General features: G+C 36.1%; 2 protein-coding genes and 1 long non-coding RNA gene across 4 annotated transcripts; all 3 read right to left on the bottom strand.

Annotated features, from left to right (window-relative positions):
- Positions 1-1,250: 1,250 nt before the first annotated feature.
- Positions 1,251-7,507, bottom strand: LOC134805321 (seminal metalloprotease 1-like). Of its 2 annotated transcripts, XM_063778642.1 has the most exons (7): positions 7,332-7,507; positions 7,001-7,216; positions 6,310-6,419; positions 5,395-5,602; positions 3,771-3,907; positions 2,651-2,837; positions 2,359-2,565 (listed from the first exon to the last, which is right to left on the bottom strand). In XM_063778642.1, exons 1-7 carry the CDS (start codon positions 7,462-7,464, stop codon positions 2,504-2,506), a joined length of 1,053 nt encoding a protein of 350 aa, XP_063634712.1. In that variant the 5' UTR covers positions 7,465-7,507; the 3' UTR covers positions 2,359-2,503. The 2 variants fall into 2 exon arrangements, with proteins under 2 accessions (XP_063634711.1, XP_063634712.1); XM_063778641.1 differs by having other exon boundaries at positions 1,251-2,837.
- A 1,494-nt stretch (positions 7,508-9,001) lies between these two features.
- LOC134804258 (seminal metalloprotease 1-like) lies at positions 9,002-12,852 on the bottom strand. Its single transcript, XM_063777230.1, has 6 exons — positions 12,439-12,852; positions 11,452-11,607; positions 11,021-11,130; positions 10,698-10,905; positions 9,781-9,917; positions 9,002-9,215 (listed from the first exon to the last, which is right to left on the bottom strand). The coding sequence occupies exons 1-6, from the start codon at positions 12,515-12,517 to the stop codon at positions 9,102-9,104; spliced, it is 804 nt and encodes a 267-aa protein (XP_063633300.1). The 5' UTR covers positions 12,518-12,852; the 3' UTR covers positions 9,002-9,101.
- Positions 12,853-13,896: 1,044 nt separating this feature from the next.
- On the bottom strand, positions 13,897-14,450 carry LOC134805254 (uncharacterized). Its single transcript, XR_010146259.1, has 2 exons — positions 14,266-14,450; positions 13,897-14,016 (listed from the first exon to the last, which is right to left on the bottom strand). It is a non-coding gene; the product is annotated as an uncharacterized LOC134805254 (long non-coding RNA).
- Between the last annotated feature and the right edge of the window lie 4,934 nt (positions 14,451-19,384).

Genomic DNA, 19,384 nt, shown 5'->3' with positions numbered 1-19,384 from the left:
AAAAAATCTGACCCCTGAAGAAACTTATTGGTGACCCCTGCTCTACGAGATATAGAGTCTGTTCGGAAAGAGAAGAGTCGTGGAAAGTAGGTTTATGTATGGCCCCATGCATACATTCCACGACTATTCTCTTTCCGCACAGACTCTCGCACTTAGAACACGCATCTCAGCATGGCGTAGTTGGGTAAAATAACGAGGAAAAAATATCATTAGTAATAAAACAATTTAAATTATTAACATATTTGTATTTAATTACAAATGGAGTAGATGCATCTGATAAGTACCTATAGCTATATTTGGCGATGGCGCAACAAACTATAAAATGAATAGTTGGCATGAAATGCGTAAAATCCTGTTTTTATCTATTTAAACGCAAAGTAATTTACAGATAACTATACCCACATCTGAAGATCCGAACCCCGGAAGCCCTTCATAACATTACTGACTACTTAAAATATATTTATGTTCTATTATATTATAATGTTAGCTATTAGATACGTATGTACATATTTGTACACTAAATAGGCACTGTTGATATTAAAAGTAGGTGAACCATAATTTAAATATTATACAAAATCATGCGACAGTGTGCATTGATTTACATTACCTAACTAAATGCTACAGCAAGTCTTACGTCTTGCTGCGACTTCATACCTGTGATGTATGATGTCGATATGTAGTATACAGTGTGTAATTAAATACGAGCAATAAATTAAACCAGAAATGTATCCGAGTAACAATCATTAAGAAGTTTTTTTAGTTACGCTTAATTATGACGACCCCGTAATTAATTTTTAAAATTTTATCGATCAGCAATGTACATATGTACCTGCTGCAAACATCGAATGACATGACATTAGGAGATTATGCGCTTTTTATAATAACTGCCAACTAGCGTTGCCAGTTATACCTACTTTAATAAGCTCGTATTTCATAACTTTTGTGTTGTTTGCGTGCCGAATTATTTTGTACGTTTAAATTTTCATTGTATTTCTTAGCAAAATGTATCTCAATAGATATACTTCTTAGGTCCTATGCTAACCACTGTTTAAATATTCGCCCGTATTGGATTTACACACTGTATGTGAAACCGCGCGAGTTGCGGCAAGATGTGCTTACGTGTAGGTCTAATCTAATACACAACACACTCGTGGTTGTTCTCTATGCGTGAGTGACGTGAGTATACATTTACACGAAATGATGTTCTTTGTGTTCTTTGAATTACACAATCACATGGTATCAAACCTCGTTACTTATATTTGTGTATATTAGGTTTATCTATAATATTCGTCAGCGTCGTAAAACGGAGCAGTTATATCGTAATTATCATAATTCACATACTTTTCCAGAATGGCAGGTAGACGCTTTTCTAAGCTTGTTTCATCATTGTGTGATCTATAATAGACATTCGAGTTCTCTGTGACTAATTCTACCTGTTCCGAAAGTTTCTCAGTCACTTCATAAGATTTTGACGAGTTTTCTTCGTTAGATATTGGTTGCGGGTAGTCAGTAATTTTTGTCGTCTCATGAGGTTCGTAATCTTCATAACTATATTGTTCGTCAGAATTATCGTCGGTCTCGTAGTTTAACATCGGCTTTTTGGTTGGATGTTTCACATCCTCATTTATTCTTTCATCGTCATCTGCGTTAGTGTGAACATTTAGTGTTTCCCCGTGGATAAATGGACTATTTTGTTTGAATGTATAGTTTATTGTTAAAGGAACAATTTCGCCGAACATTTTATACTGCGCATTTCTGGCTGCAGCGTCTTTGTTTTTATTATCATTGGGAAAGTAGAGGCTACTAAAATCATGCTTGTTTTCCAAATATTTTTTGGAAGTGTACTCTGGGTTGATAACATAAATATTTTTTACCTCTTTTAATTTACTGCTAGGGATCACATAACCAAACGATGAATCATCTCCTGGAGTATTTTCTTCGTTCATGACTGGTTTTGATTTATCTATAATTTCACGTTTATTGTTAAATTCATTCTGATACAACTGTTCTGGTTCTTTATTATTATGATTACGGAAATGCATTGATTTCGGTTCCCTGAGTTTTTCTATAAACTGCCTGGTTAATTTAAAATTTGATATTTCTTTTGTACCCTGTTCATCATTTTCTTGAGATTTTGGCGAATTATTAAGATAATAATCAGTGTTGGCCCCGATTCTTTGCTTGTTGACTGGATTATAAAATTTTGAATAATCAATGCTTGGCTGGTATACACTGGTATAATCATTTTCACTGCCTGTGTCTGTATTTTTGGTTGATTGTACTTTAATCACTTTCTCGTCAAAATCCTCTATCGTCTCCTTATTTTTATTCCCAATATCAGCATTAGTAGAAGGCTTCATGTCTTCATTATTATTTTGTACATTATGTTGTCTAAATAAAGGTTCTGCTGCAGTATTCGTTCTATTTAACAGTGTTGGATATCGGTACGTTGGGATTTTATGTTCAGCTATATGGTACCCAGCAGGCAATTTGTACGAATATGTTATTTCCTGTCCAACTCCAAATCCTTCAATAAGCGTCGGTGGCATGGCTTGCGGCGCTTTACTGAAATAATCAAACAGGACATTTGACGGCTGTTCTGGTAATCGATAAGTTTCAGCTGCAGGCAGTTTAAATACCACAGTTTTACCTTGGTGATATCCTATACCATGCCCATCAAAAGGCTTGTTCTTAGGAGTCTTTTTCTTTTTAATGACAGTATGTGACACGTCGTCCGCAGCTTCGAAGTTATTCGAGTCCGCGTCACAATACATCTTGTTCAACTTGGCACTGTCTTTCTCTGACAGACCTATCCTCTGTCCAATCTCAACGCCACTCTGTAATAAATAAATTAAAAAATACTTAGGTAGTACAAATCCATTTAACGAAATGAAATATTTACATGCCTACATATGTACGGAGTACTCATTTCGACGACTAGTCCTGGTCCCACAACAACGTGAATAAATAAATCGTATATTCTAAACTACTTTTCGATGAACACATGAAAATACACGGCCGACAGACAGTCTGAATGGAACATCAAATGCTTCGTTAGCGATTTGAATGTTACCATTGTGGGTTGTATCATGCCCATTACTTATTCACCCCGAGAAGTAGGTATGACTAGACTCTAAATGTTGAAAAAAAAAACGTTTAGTATTTTAATGTAATTTTCACCACACCAGCAGGCAAAAACTCTCTTGATTGTTCAAAAACTAATGAGAAAGTTGCATTTTATCCAATTTGTGTGGCAAAGTATTCAGATGCAAATTTTGAGTTATTTCCTTATGTTGGCTGGTAGAATTGATTTTTAAATGATTCATTTGGATTTGATTTTGTTTGATATTTTACAGTCAGTATTTTATTCGCGTCGGTGTGGTGAACAATTTTGTATGTTAATTTTGTAAACTCGCTACGCTCGTGGTTGTAAAAATGGAATCTTGAGCGTTGCGAGGGTTTAAAAAGGCACGTGGGTTAAACAAATTTTGCCACCAAGTGAAACATAAATATTTTCACCACACCAACACAAGGAAAATTAACTAACTGTAAAATATCAAATAAAATCAAAGCATATCGCTTCAAAATTAATGTTATTAAATATTTATCATTCAAAATCATAATTTAAAAGTCAATCCTACCAACAAACATAAAAAAACAACTCAAATTTTGCCTTTGCCTCACATGTGGATAAAATGCAACTTTCTTATCAGTTTTTGAACAATGAAGGGAACCTTTACCAGCTGGTGTGGTGAAAATGACTATTGTACCTTCTTAGGCACCAACGTGTCGCCGCCGTTCGAGGAGAACGCTTTGCGGCTGTAGTGCAGCACGCTGTCGTAGTCGTATCCAACGCCGAAGTCCGACACGGAGAATAGATTGTACTTTCGGAAATTATGTCTGGCCGCTGTAAAAAAAAGAGTTGCGAGTAGCCTAGCGCCGGGTAGGAGTTAGTCTGTAGTGTAACTTAGTAATGGTTCAAAATATTCAAATTGTATACCAAACAGGAGGAAGAAATAAAAGTGTAGGAATATAATTTGGCAATGAACAGGCTTTGAAACAAGCTCCCACATCTTCACATTTTTTCTAAAAATCACGTACCTACCTAAATACATTGCCTTACCTACATAAATAGGGGCAAGTGCGGACGTACGAGAGCTTTTAAGGAAGTAAATGTTTTTTTTTCTAGTTAATTTCTTTGATTTTCGAGAATATGCTCTCATGACAGCTTTCATACTTACCACATGGGATGGGATTCAAATTCCCATAAATCATGCGTCTACAGTGAACGTGGTAGATTCTGGAACATAGTTCGTACATAGAACGTCCGCACTTTTCCCCCTGCCAAAAAAGCGTCAACACTGATTTGGAGTGAAATATAAAGTAAAAAAACCGGACAAGTGCGAGTCGGACTCATCCAACGAGGGTTCCGTACTTTTTAGTATTTATTGTTATAGCGGCAACAGAAATACATCATTACGGTTCATGAGATACAGCCTGGTGACAGACAGACAGACAGACGGACAGACCGACATAAGGACAGTGGAGTCTTTTAGTAATAGGGTCCCGTTTTTACCCTTTGGGTACGGAACCCTAAAAACGGCAATATATGTAAATTATGTACCTATATGCAAAGTAGTAGTCATACTTGATAACAAGCATTATTTATGAATAATCCAACATGTTGAAAAATACTCCATTCTTACCCCAACATACATTACCTATCCATCTAAAAAAAATGCTCTTAAAATATGGCGGTTTCAATACATTTCTAAACCTCCTCATTCTAGAAACTAGCAAGTAAGCATGATACGTATAGTTAGTTAATTTGTATTCAGGGTAGTGTGTTGCGTTAGGTGGGTCGGTGACACCATGACACCACGAGCTCAGCAGCATGTTACTTTTCCCACGATGTTTTCTACTACATATCTGTGAATCGCAGTATACACTACAAATTATTATTCGTTGTGTCTATGAATCAGACTAAACCAACAACACTTTTCACTACTTTAAGCATCCTTTCTTCTCTCTAATTTTATTTTAGAGGGGGTAGCGAACAGGAAGTAGTTACTTCAAAGAAAATGTGGTGATGAACACGACTAGACATCAACGGGAAGAGCTAGGGAGCGTAAAACCAGAAAATTAGAAGGGCACGAAAAAAAATACTAATGAAGAAATTGATTTTTACCTTATTATCTAAATAACTTTTTTGTTTCTTTTTACAAGCCAACTTTATGCTTTTAATGTTTATGGAAAACGTGTAAAAATTCAATATAAAACAACAGTTTTGCGTAAGCCCCCTATTAATTTCGAATAATCGCAAAGTTTGGTTTTATTATTTTGACTTTCACGATTGCCCTGCCAAATACAATGTCTGTGCTTCTGGATACTCACGTTGCACGATGTTCTCCCAGACGACGTTGATATAGTCGTCCCTGTCGGGGCTGCTCTGCATGTGGTAGAAGCCCAGCGTGTGCAGGAACTCGTGCACGACCGTGCCGTGCCGGAAGCAGCCGCGGCCGACCGGGTGCCGGCCCGACAGGTTCAGCACCTGGTAGCCTCCTTGGTAGCCCACTTGCGAGAAACAACCGCGGCGGCTACCCTGGAATGCGTTTGCAGAAGATGATCGCATCCGATTATTGAATCGTTAATGTTACGTTAACGTGTTACATGGTAAGAGTACCTAATATTGCCTCACAATCCATAATAGATAACTTCCTATTAGCTGAAGTAAATTGGCAGCTATAGGTAAATTTACTTTACCACTAAAACTAGAATAGATACCTATCTACGTTACTACGTAATCTATTAAGTATTGGTTGCAAGTTGGCGTATCTCGGATAGTTTTTTTTTTTCTAGTAGTATCATTTGTGTGAGTCAATCGGTTCTCGCTAGAAATAAGGGCGCCCGGTTGCTCTTTGCGGATAGTAGCTATTATTTGGGATGTGTCTAGTAGGTGCATATTACTTTGGTTTCCAGGTCTTCGCCGGGATTGGCGGTTTCATGGTGTGAGTCAGGTAAGCAATTTTATTCATGAAAATGGTGATGAACCTCAGCACGACGAAGCCTTAAACAAGCTACTGAAGTGTCATTTAAGTATTTATTTATCTTAGTTTTAGTGGCATCAGATGTGATGATAAATCTTTAAGCTGTATGTTGGCCATTGTTCGACTAACTTACTCGTATATACATAGTTATATTGGCCGGTATTTTCCTTTTAAGTAGGTACTTATTCTCCAGTTTTGGTAACACAAATGTGTTTATGAATTAAACAGCGAGGTTTATAATCAAACATTAATTGATACCTACTTGTACCACAACGGCATCGCGATCCCCTTTCTTATACGGCCTGAATTTAACGCAAGACGCTTGGCTAAGCTCTTCCATGCCCCGCAATATTGCTTGAACTTGATCGCCGGCTGAAATCCGATCAAATCGTACGTTTATGAGAAATTGTTAATAGTACAGTCGTCATCAGATATAGGTACTATAGGTAGGTACCCATCGAAGCGGCCGAGGTGGTCAAAAATATCCGGTATCACCCTCAAAAGTAAGGTGAAGTAATATTTGTTACATGACAATAAAACTTCCCAAGGCCTACGCAAACCGGCGGAGCGCAGCGCAGATCACTGTGGAGGATTTACTCCGCGCAGCGCACACCGACGAGGTAAAATCCCCCGCGATGCCGCGAGCGCCTCTGTGATGCTCCGAGGTCGGTCTCAGAGATTTAAATTTATACCTAGATGTAATTGATATAGGGAAGACATTAATAAATTTAAAGTGATCTGCGCTGCGCTCCGCCGGTTTACGCAGGCCTTAGGGAGACATTTCTTGACATCTTAATTAATGAGGATTGACATTTACTACGTACCAATTCGAAAACAGTAGCTTTAAAACGTTTAAAACAAAACTGGCATAAAGAATACTATAGACTACACATACCAAAGAATTGTTTTCCATAAATTGCTCTCTACCTCTCTCTACTACAAAATATACTTACTAAAATGCTCTCTTTGAATATAAACAATAACTTCATTGTCTGGCCATCGTTTAGTGCTATCTTTCAGACCGTTCCTGGAGAGCCCCTCCGCGATATCTTGCACGATAAGTTGCCTCTGTCGGTCGTTGAGGATCAAGTCACCCTCGAATCGGCCACTCTCTTCCCAGGCGTGGTCAGAAATTGGCGCGTCGTCGTCACTATCGTCTGATGGATACTCTACAAAGAATATATTCCAGGTGTATAAGAAAATTCGCGTTGCATTGAAAATTAAATAAAAAGAACACTTAGGTAGCACTTAGTTATGTTTAAAAATTGCTGAAGAAAAGCTTACTTTTCAGTGGTTGATCCAAAAGAGATGTTTCCTTTAGATAATTAGTAAAATCTTCCAGTTCATCAATAGACATTGCTAAAGACATCGCTATGCTAATCACAAACACCAACACTTGAATATTTATGCACTTCATATTTGAAGTTCAATATTTTTTTTGTTTAAATAAAGGTAAAACATTTATGCCCTTCAGGACTTCAGACGCACACTATATCTAAGCACCAATCATTAAGTGTGTTATTAAATTAGTGTCTATTCAATAAATTTGAGTCCCGTACGTATCGCGCGATTTTTTGTTTACAACGAAACCCATCGGGGTAGGAAAGGGTTTATAATAGTTTAAGATACGACCATTTCACAAGTGGCGCTCGCGCGTAACTGCGAGGAGGTTTGCGACAGCGCGCCCGCGCAACCGCCGCGGCACCGGCGCCGTGCCGTGTACCTCCTGTGCCGCACTGCAACACCCAGTTGCCAAACTTAAACGCCCCAGATACTTTACCACTTCATCGGACCACGATATTTTTTCATGCAACAATAACTACAATTCACTTTTCTATAATGGGATGAATGTTATTTTATTACGAAAGAAAAGCAATAGTTTTTCGACACGGTTCTAGAGCGACAGTGACATTGAAATACCACAATTGCTCGGAAATATATTGTTTTCTGTTCCAAAGTTGGCAAACCGAGCATTTCTGGAATCACGTGGCTGTAGGTCTGTTTCTCAGACGCGTTAAAAAAATGCATCTTACATTAGAAAGCTGGAATAAGAATACGAGTAGGTAAGTAGTAGGTCCATTATTAATGGAAATTTCTAATGTTTCGTGAACTTATCCAATAACTAAAAATAGTAAAAGCCTGAGCTACGAGTTTACCTTCAAATCCTTCAATAACTATGTACCTATGTATTAGTATGTATGTATGTACTATGTATGTGTATGTATGTATTTATCAAAAATTTCAATTGATATAGGTAAGGTACCCAAGGTTTTATCTATCTCCGAGTGTACCTAAGTACTTTTCTTTCAGCAGTCACTTCATCGAGACGATTCTTACGAACCCAAAATAATAATGTAATTGGGTTCTCTTATCACCAATTTCTATTGTCACCATTGTTATCCATTCGATAATTCGTGTCGTACAGTCACCTGCAATAATATGTTACTCTTTGAAGGTCGCAAAAATATGTGACACGCTCTTATAGCTCTACAAATAAGATCGTGTCAGATATTTTTGCGGCCTTCGTTGTGTAACATATTATTGCAGGTGACTGTACCAACTTTGAGTCGAGTCAAACGTCAGGAATTATATTTTATCTTCCAAAATTCTGTATCTTTAGGTATTTAAATAAAAATAAACAAAATCTACCCTCAAATGGCTCCTTAAGCCAGTTGAGGGTAAATGAAAACATTATATGATCAAATAATGTAGGCTAAAGTCAAGTCGTTCAGTGACTGATCCAGGCGGTTTTGTATTTGGTTGGTTAACCAATAAATGTTATAACTACCCGAAAATGTACAAATTGTTTGTTTACTTTTATTTAAATACCTAAAGATACAGACGAAAGAAAAGGACATTGCAGTAAATCCTCAAAAAGTTTATATTATTACATTTTTTACATTAGGTAACCATTATAGGTATGAAGATAAATGATCCCTAATGAAATAGGGAAATTACTTTTATATTAATTATGCTTAAATACAAAAGACGCATTCAGATTTCTACTTCATTCAAGGTGTAGGTATACACTCGTATTTGTTTCTAAAAAGCTTTTCATTTGGAACGATGTGTAATTTTTAGCGTATTTGATTCGTCGCAGTACATTTTATTCAACTTCAGGATATCACTTTCAGACAATCCATCCCGTTGTCCAATTTTGACGTTCTCCTAAAATAAGTCAATAATTATACAGAATGATCGGTAGGTAATATTTAAAATAGATTCGGGTCAAAAACTTTTTTAGTAAGTATGAGGTAAGGTATGGTTATGCGACTTTCCTATGGGCATCATAAAATAAACGGACTTCAAAACATAATTTACGTACTTTATCCTTATCGGCATATTAAAATCTTTTACTTCTTTAACTTTAAATTGTATCTAGAAAAATATATCGAGATAACTTGTGTAATGTAATGTTCATATAGAGAAGACGCCGGTTTTTTACCCATTCCTTTTTTTAATTCAAGTTAAAGTCATTTTATAATTTAAATTTATAAAGGTGCAATGTACTTATCAGGTACTACGAAAGTAAGTATGTTACAAATATCTACCACAGTAGTTTGTCCATTCTTAAAAATAAACATTTACAGACTGGGTCAAAATTATAGCTATTTTCACAAAATTAAATAAGCACTGTCACCGTGTATGCCACAAACAGAATCCATTGGAAACTGATTGACCCTCGACTTAAGTAAGTAAACCAAATTTCGAGTATTTTATTTAAATTCATTACCTGTAGCGGTATAATTGTCTTGTTTCCATTTTTGGAGAATGCTGTCTCCGGATAATGCATTACACTATCAAAGTCGTATGGAACACCAAAATCAGTTACCGTATCATTCGTGTATTTTGCAAAATTATGCTCTGTACCTGGAGAAATAAAGACTACACATTAATATTATGTCACTACCCGGCCACAGGGCCGTAGCCAGAGTTGAATTAAGGATCTTAGGCATAGATAAAAAATACATAGAGTGCTCACTCCATACATCAGTTTTAGCACCAAAACGACTATTGTTTTCGTAGTCGACATCTAGCATCGAGTAGCGTAATTATCAGTAGGTACTGCTACTTGATAATAGATGCAACGACGAAAACTCTAATGCTCAAGAATTTTCAGCTAATATTATAACCGAATTAACCGGAACTCTATTTTCAACTCCTTATGCTTTTAATATTAGTTGTAAATTGTTGTAAAATACAATTTTCGTGAGTCGCGACACTAGAGAATTCAGTATCAAGTAGCGGTACCACAGAATAAATAATAGTACTAGGTACTGAAGACTCAATCTCTAATAAAACGCGTATGTTACGATCAGGACAGATATGGTCGCTAGGTGGTGACAGCGCCACGCACGGCTTATGGCTAGCCACCAAAATTGGTGTGGAACGGATGTACTTTTAGCTACCTGTAGCAAAGCGACGAAATCGCGGAGTGAGCCACGCCTGGCGGTACTGATAATTCCGCTACTCGATGCTAGATGTTGACTGCGAAAATTATAGTCGTTTTGGTACCAAAACGGATGTATGGAGTGAGCATTGTATTCTTACTATATTTCTCTATGGGATAGGGCAGCCGTAATTAACTACAGGTAGGGCGCGCTTCTTACTCGGACGGAATTACAATTAGGTATTAGGTACGAGTATTACCTGCCCTGATGTTTTCCCAAACGATATTGACAAATTCGTCCCTGTCGTAGGTACTCTGCATGTGATAAAAGCCTAACGTGTGAAGCATCTCATGTACCACGGTTCCGTGCCTGAAGCATCCGTTAGAAAGGTTAAGAACTTGGCTGGCATCGCCTTCGTCGTCCTGGCTGCTAAAGCCTACATTAGAGAAACATCCATTCGCTGATCCCTATGAAAAACAATTTAAGTTGGGTAAAGTGCCCTATAAAAATTATACAATTAAATACCTATGCAATTTTGGTAAGCACAACAATATGTTTGTAGGTAATACGAATAATACCTACCTGTATAACAACTGAGTGTTCATCGTCTTTTTTTCTGGGTCGGAACTTAATGCAAGACTTGCTTGCTATGTCAGCCATGCCTTCTTCGATCAGTTTGACTTGGTCTTCATCTGAGTTTAATGAAAGTAATAAACACCGTAAGTTAACCAACTCACATTTCTAAGAAGAAATCACGCGTCACTTAATCTGATGATAATGCATTAAAATAGATAATAGGTACCTATCCTAAGTAGTGAAAATCTTATACATCGATTGGATCCAGAATTGTGTGCCAAACACGTGTGTGTACACACACAAGCTGGCTATAGGTAGATCCATACTCGTATACTTAGAACCATGTTTACTTATACTAAATATTGCGTCAGTCAATTTAGTTTTGCAAACAAATTTAAAAAAAACCTTTCTACAGAATACAGATAGAGTTTACACACCAAAATCATCCTCCTCTATATGGTAGACGACGGTGCGATCCGGCCACCGTTTGGCGGCGCCCCTCAATCCGTTGCGGGCGTCGATAGCCGTTGACACTGCCCGCTGCTGCCAAGGCAGCAGCACCATGTCACCTTCGAAGTGCTCGCCGAATTCCTCTGTCAATTCAAATAGTGTTCGTTGTAATAATCCCGTACCTACCGTGTTTGTGTCGGCCTATTACTGAATACTTACAAATGAGCTCATAGTAGGAGGCGCAGTTAATAATTGGAAGTTAGGTTGTAATTTTAGAGTTTCTTCTAAAAAAATATATAATCGTGATATAAGAGTGGAGTAAGTTAAAAATCCTATAATAGTTAAGGTACCTAAAGGTGTACATTTCATGTTTTCTGTTGGATGGCCCATATATTTGAAGCAAGAATTGAGGTGTTCCATTCTGCCCGGGTTTGCGGATATCATGTTTTTGAACATTATATTTGTGAGTTTAAAAAAAAAAGTAAGCGGTGAGTTTATTAATTTAAGTATTTAAAAGTCAGAAAATCGGGTTTCGAATCGATAAAGTCACTAGAAAAAGTCTTCAAGATTGCTATATGCATATTTGGCAACAGTAAAAAATTGCAACGGTATCGGTATTATAGGCTGAACCTAATACCTACTGCACCTTAATATAGGTCCCATTTCGTTATTCCGTAGGTACCTACATACTCATTTTGTTAAATTGATGTTACTCACGTTATTTATGTCAAAAGCATTACCCTTCTTCTGACGCAGTCGGGTAAAAATTGCTCAACTCCTTCACGCCACTTATATGTCTAATGTGGGGTACATACCACCTCGTTAGTGAAACATATATGTAGAGCAATTTTCGAAAAAACGATAGTGACTCCATATTAATATGTTCATATAATGTAATATGTTCAACATGTTCGAGTCTCACGAGTTTTTGATTAATATTTTATCGTTATTATTTAAATAGCAATGACACTCACCGCCCTTATTGATATTCTCATGTATAGGTGCAGCATTTGCTACGACTGTTAGTAAGCCTGCAAAGATGAACAGTTTCATTTTCAGTCGGTACAAATTCAACAAGAAACAAGTTACTAACGTAACGCTATCAACCAAACTGCGCGGCGCATCTTTTCTCTAAGGGTTTTTAAAGACGTAGGTGCTCCTTGTAATGGGATAAGACTGTCGATCGCCTAATTAGATATAAACAGCCGTTAAGTATGTCTAGTTTCGAAATCAAGTGGGTTTATTTCGACACTTGAGTTATCTAGTACTACACCCAACAACGTGCGCCGCGGGGATTCGGAAAACCGATTAACCCCCGCTGAAGGGCCTTTGTTTCACAAATTGCCGATAAGCCGTCCTTTCGCATTTGTTTAAAATGCCAATGACATCCAGACACTTGTCCTCCAAAATGACATAAATCCGATAAGAGGACAAGCGATATCCTTGAGTGTTTAAGTGCTTAATCATTTACAAATAGGTACATGTGAGACGTAGGCACATTTTATCTGATACCCAAACTAGGTACCTTGCTATTTATAGGGTTTACAAACATAATATTTTTTTAAGCACGGTTCAAGTTAAACCTTTTTAACCCGCGTAAATGATAATACCTAGTTAAAAATATATTTTACTAAATATAGTGAGATTGTCTACCTTTTTACTATTTTACTAGCTCATACCTTGTATCTCGGTGTTGTGTATTTTTAAACTTTTGATATCATATAAGTACCTAATCGGTTTCATTTCGCGCCGATTTCTTCATAAATGTTTAGTTATTAATAAAATAATAATGGAAGACGTATAAATTCTAAGAGAAAACCGCACTCGTTTTCGGATTTCACAATTAATGTAGATGGCGTTGTACGACTCAGTAGGTACGTTTAACAATTAATTACCACAAAATATTATGGAGCGCCATTTAGTTCGGCTGTCAAACTTTTTTTCTTAGACTTTATTTTATACTTTTATAAATAATTCTGATTAAATCTGGATATAAGTAAAGCCTTCCCAGAACTTAGTTATGAATATATTAGGCACCTATAGTACCTACATGCATAGGCAATCGTCATGTGTTCCATTCCTTAATAGCGGATGTGGATCCTGATATAAATATCAAAATTATCATTTTCATGGAGTGAAGCTAGATAGGGATTTAACAAGGGTGATTTACTTTTATGTAGGACTCCGTATCCACATGATTTTATAAATAGGGAATATTACGCAAAACTCTGCGTAGAGGGCGTCACCAGCATACTAATCGAAGCACGAAAATCGAAAATTCGGTTTCTACCTCTCTATCACTCTTGCTTATTCGATCGATAGAGAGGCAGATAACGAAAGGCTTATTATTAACCGGGCAACTAATATATTAAACAGGAACTTTCACTGGGCATATAATAATATATTTTGGCCGTGCATTAATATTTAAGCGCCAATAAAGGACCATGGGCAAATTTGTATGGGCACTGTCCCCACCCACCAACAGAAATGAAACATGTCTCATTTAATAGATCTTGGCAAACTGATGATTTTTTACTATGACGAGAATCGCCCTATGTATGGGGTTTTTTTCTGTCCCTAAGTAGATGTTTTCATGGCGGTGTTCCGGTTTGAAGGGTGAGACATGGCAGTGCAATTACTGGATATTGTGGCATAAGATCTTTACGTCACATGGTCGGTAACGCGTATTACGTGATAACCATGAGTTGTTACATCCGTCTATAGGCTGCGGTGACTGTTTACCATCACGCAGCCCCGCATGCTTGTTTATCAATCAACTAGTATAATAAAAAAACAAAAACTTTCAATGAAATGAGCAAAAAATATGTAAAAACAAAACACGGTTTTCCAAGAAAACCCCATACATATGGCGATCCTCGTCATAGTAAAAAATCATCAGGGTGCTAAGATCTATTAAATGAGACATGTTTCATTTCTGTTGGTGGGTGGGGACATTTCTGCCCATGGTCCTTTATATTAGCCTCAAATTTAAGCATCATATTATTTAAAAACTAGCAGCAAAATCAAGCCACCCAAATAAAATTATAGGGAACTTGAATTGATAGGTTGGCGTCTAAAATAGGTAATAAGTTGGCAACTAATATTGTAAAGCGATCATAACATTTGATTGTTTATATATGTACATATACAGAATACCTAAGATACATATATACATAAGCTTTAAAAACTCCATTTTTAAATATTTTAAACATATTATTTTAAACTGTCAAAATTCGTAATCCACTAAACACCATAAATTTATTTACCAATGGTCATGCAGTACCTATAACTTATAGTCGAAATTCCTAATCATGAAACACCTAATGGCCATTATACCTTTAAGACTTTAAATTTTCTATTACTAATTTCAATAGTTATCACAGTGTTCTGCAAGAGTCAAAAGATAGGTGCGACGACGAGCGAAGCGAGGAAGAGCGTGTTAGGTTGACCGTGTAGTGATCATTATGAACAAACAAAATATTTATAAAAAAGAAGTTAATTTTTTAAGTTAATAGATAGTCATTTTCTTTTTAAAATGTGCTTCATAAATGGTCTCCAGTATAATAATTCAGTTGCCAAATAAATATTTGGTACCTGCCTAAAAATAAACAAAAGCTGTACGGCATTAAAATGTTGTCTCATCTTGATATATTTTAAGGCTCTGTTTTTGTTGCCAATCTATTAATTTTAGTACCCATTTCTATTTTTTTAAACTACTCAAATTCGATTAATTAGTTAACCGGTTAAATACGTGCCATAACGAAATTACGATTTTCGCGTTTCGCGGTAGACCACCAGTAAACAAACCGCCTTGATCTTGATGCATCAATGTCAAAGTCAAAAAACTGTTTAAGGCCTAGTATGTACCTATAGGTAAGTTACTCTATGGTTTACTGGGTGCGCCAGCGCTGCACTCTGGCGGCAGAACATTGCAGTAATACTCCCTATTGTCACCTACTTTAAAGTAGGTAAAAATAACTAGGGGTTGAATTCCACCTGTCCAATATTAGATCAAATTTGTATTTGCGTCTCACTTTTTGCTGAGAGTCGCAACGCACATATTTTGATCAAATATTGACAAGGTTGGAATACAACCCTAAGTAACTTCAAAACATGAATTTTTAAACTTAACATAGGGTTGTGTTGTCAGGTTACCGCGAAAATCAACTCAAAATCAATGACATGAACTTACTATATAGCCGGTCAAACAACTTTGTCAGTAGAAAAAGTCGCAAAATTCAATTTTTTATGGTAAGATTACCCTTCGCTCCTACATTTTTAGAATTTGCCGCTTTTGTTCTACTGTCGGAAATGACTTGACAGACTATATTAAATACTTACATGATAATTATAGGCCAATAGCATTGATACCAATCCTGGCTAAAGTCTTTGAAAAGGTTTTATATAATAGAACAATTTCTTTTTTGGCTTTAGCAAAAGTAAATCGACTGTTATGGCAATTTACGAGGTATTAAAAATCATCATGGCCTGTAGAGATAAAAATATTCCAGTGATGACAGTTTCAGTAGATCGAATTTCAGTAACGTTAGATATGGAGTACCACAGGGAAGCATCTTAGGACCTCTTCTTTTCCTAGTCTATATTAATGATTTGCCTGATGTTACAAAGCATAAAATTGTACTGTTTGCTGATGACTGTTCTCTGGTTGTAAGAGGCGATGACCCTATGTCCTATGAGTCTGAAGCAAATCTAGCATTCAACAATATAATTACATGGTTGGAAAAGAACAACCTTAAAATGAATGTTACAAAAACAAAATTTATAGAGTTTTATGCGCCCCAAGGTAAACCTAAATGCGTTTGACTACTGTGCAATGAAAACTGTAATCAACAGATCGAACAAGTCTCCTCTATTCGTTCCTTAGGAATTACTGTGGATTGTCATAATGATTGGAAACAGCACACTGAAAATCTTATTGATAAGTTGAGCCGATTTGTTTTTGCACTTAAGCGACTCAGATACATCACATCGCAAAAAACCGCCCTTCTGGCTTTTCATGGTTACGTAATGTCTAATCTTAGATATGGTATAATACTATGGGGTAACAGTACAAACGTTTAAAGTATTTCTACTTCAAAAAAAATGCCTGCGCGCAATTTACGGGGCTCAACAAACTGACTCGTGTCGACCAATTTTTAAAAAATTGAACATATTAACACTTCATTCGCTCTACATTTATGAAGCGAGTCTATTTGTTAAAAATAACATAAGCTCATTCTGTAGCTTTGCTTCAACCTCAAGATATAATACTAGACATGGTTTAGACCTACATTATCCGGGAACAACATCTGCCCTTGTTAATAAAAATATAGTATTTATGTGCACTAAAATTTATAACTATCTCCCTAAAGAACTGAAGGAATTGGACCTACCGGAATTTAAATCAAAACTATTTAGATGGTGTTTAGAAAAAATGTATTACGCCAACTCGGAACACTTTGCACTCGGAACGACGCAATAATGTAAATATAGATATAAGTCCTGTAAATATAGTTGTAATATAGTTGTAAGGTTATTTAATTTGTATGTCTGTAATAGGCCGAAAATGGAGACACTGTCTATAGAATAAGATCATTTATGTATACCCATTTTTATACAAATAAATAATTTCATTTCATTTCAAAGCAGATATTAAGAATTTATATCTACTTACCGAAAGCATTAGGTACTCGTGCAATCCATTTCTTCCCTTTTTACTGGCAAAGTCAGCACTTCAGCAGCATACATTGTGTTGTGTAATATTGTCTCATAACGATCAAAAACTAGTACTTTAGGGTTATAATCGCCCAAATCTAAAAAAAAATCCGGTTTATTCGATTTTTGACAAGGTTGCGTTCGGCGCTCGAGGTCACAAACTTGGATTATTCATTGGGCCAACATCATAAACAAGTCTGCAAAAAATCAGAACTACCGGATTTGACGCAAACGCAAAATGTATAATTTTACTGTATTAGTACACAATGGACCAGCGCCGGACACTCCAAGGGACGCATTTATGCGTTAGAGGGAGCATGTAATATTGCTATCTCATTCTACCGCATGGCTGCGTCCCTTGGGAGTGGCCGGCGCTGGCCCATTGTGTACAGCAGTGTTGGCCGAAAGTTAGTGCGAATTGAAAATGTTGGCCATTAACCATTGTAAATTGAACCTTAAACCGTAACGGACGATTACAGTTTACGATTCAATTTATAATGGTTAATGGCCAGCATTTTCAATTTGCATTAACTTTCGGCCAACACTGGTGTACAGTGCAGGGGCCTTAACACATATTCGTTCCTCGAATTAGACAGCTAGATCATGACTAGTTAATGTTTTTAATTTTCCGTATGGTAATTTTCACATAGTAGGTAGTTTGTGTGTGGCCACAGCTGCCATCTCCATACCAAAATATGTACGCAGCTGAAATTACATTTGTCCTATTTATACTTTAGTGTGAATTTAAAGTTTACCACGAATAAAATATATGATTTCTGATTTCGGCTGTCACCGTACCCAAGCTATGTGAAAAATACTACATACCTAAGTATAAAACTTTTTAATATGAACTGTCGGTTGAATTATTTGCAGAGCCTTAACAGACGCATTTATTCAATTAAAAACAATCTTCTGAAAAGGTTAAAAAATATTTTTTTAGTTAAATAGCTACAAGTACATTACATACATCAAGCTGGTTCCTAACTATCCTCCTGAGGCCGGCCAGCCATACAAGGAAAACATCCAAAAAATTTCAGTGAACTTTGATTCTACAGTGTAAGAGAAACAGGGTTGATTTTGTTGTTTGAAAATTGAACGTGACAAAACAAATGCAACTCTTTCTCAAAAAAAAAATATACGAAGGGGCATAGCTGTAGATTGCCTAAAAATATTTTCTGAAATCCAGAGAGGAAAATGGGGACATTTGTATGGGGAATTAAGCAGTCGTCCACTATCCTCTTAAGCCGTAAGCGGCGATGGCAACCAACTGAACTGAGAGGTAATAAATAGCTTCGCATATGATAACATATTTTTGTATTAACGATAATTGGACTGACTAAATATACAATTAGCAAATTATAGGTAGTAAAACGTTTTTAATTTAATCTGTCTAATGTTCGTAACATTATAATTACGGTGCAAATAATCTAATTACTAAGCATAAGCAATACAAATGCACAATACGCAACTGGCAAACACAATAGTTATACTAATAATGTCTAATATTGGCTAAATAAGTTGAAACTACGGCAGATCCTCTGATAATTTATTTAAAGTACCTATTTCACCTCTACTATTAATAAAGTATACAATTTTACGCTCTATAACTTAATATTAAAGAAAAACATGTTTGTCTTGTAAATATGGTGTTATTTTATTTTACAAATAATAAAAACTTGACACGCAGATTTAGACTGTACATACATGCAAATCACATATACTTAGTACGTCTTTATGGTTAACTCAGTAAAAAAGTAATTTACAATAAAAAGTATATTTATAATATGTATAATATAATATAAAAAAAACTTTACTTAAAGTAAGGTTTAACATGAATATGATAAGATAAGGTGTAAAAAAATCGTTTTATGAATAGACACTAATAATATAATCCATTTCGTACATTATGGCATTTCTTTTAAACATAATACTGAACTCGCTAATACAACACAATTATATGTATGCCGTTCATTCCGATGTAATCTATCTACGATCGTAACCGCTATGTTTAAACATCGACTTGTAAACAAATCACCGTACAAACGAGTAGATGCAAGTCGAACTATACTCTACCTCTACTTACATCATCCGCTACCTCTGTTTGCGTTAAACTCTAACGCTGCCTATTCACCTCACCGTATTTGCCCCGTATATTCATGTAACATCTCATTCCTTAAAATAGAAAACAAAAGAGATTCAGAGCTG

Source organism: Cydia splendana, chromosome Z, assembly GCF_910591565.1.
Source record: "Cydia splendana chromosome Z, ilCydSple1.2, whole genome shotgun sequence".
Lineage (NCBI taxonomy): Eukaryota > Metazoa > Arthropoda > Insecta > Lepidoptera > Tortricidae > Cydia > Cydia splendana.
This window is presented reverse-complemented; position numbering and strand designations above follow the sequence as displayed.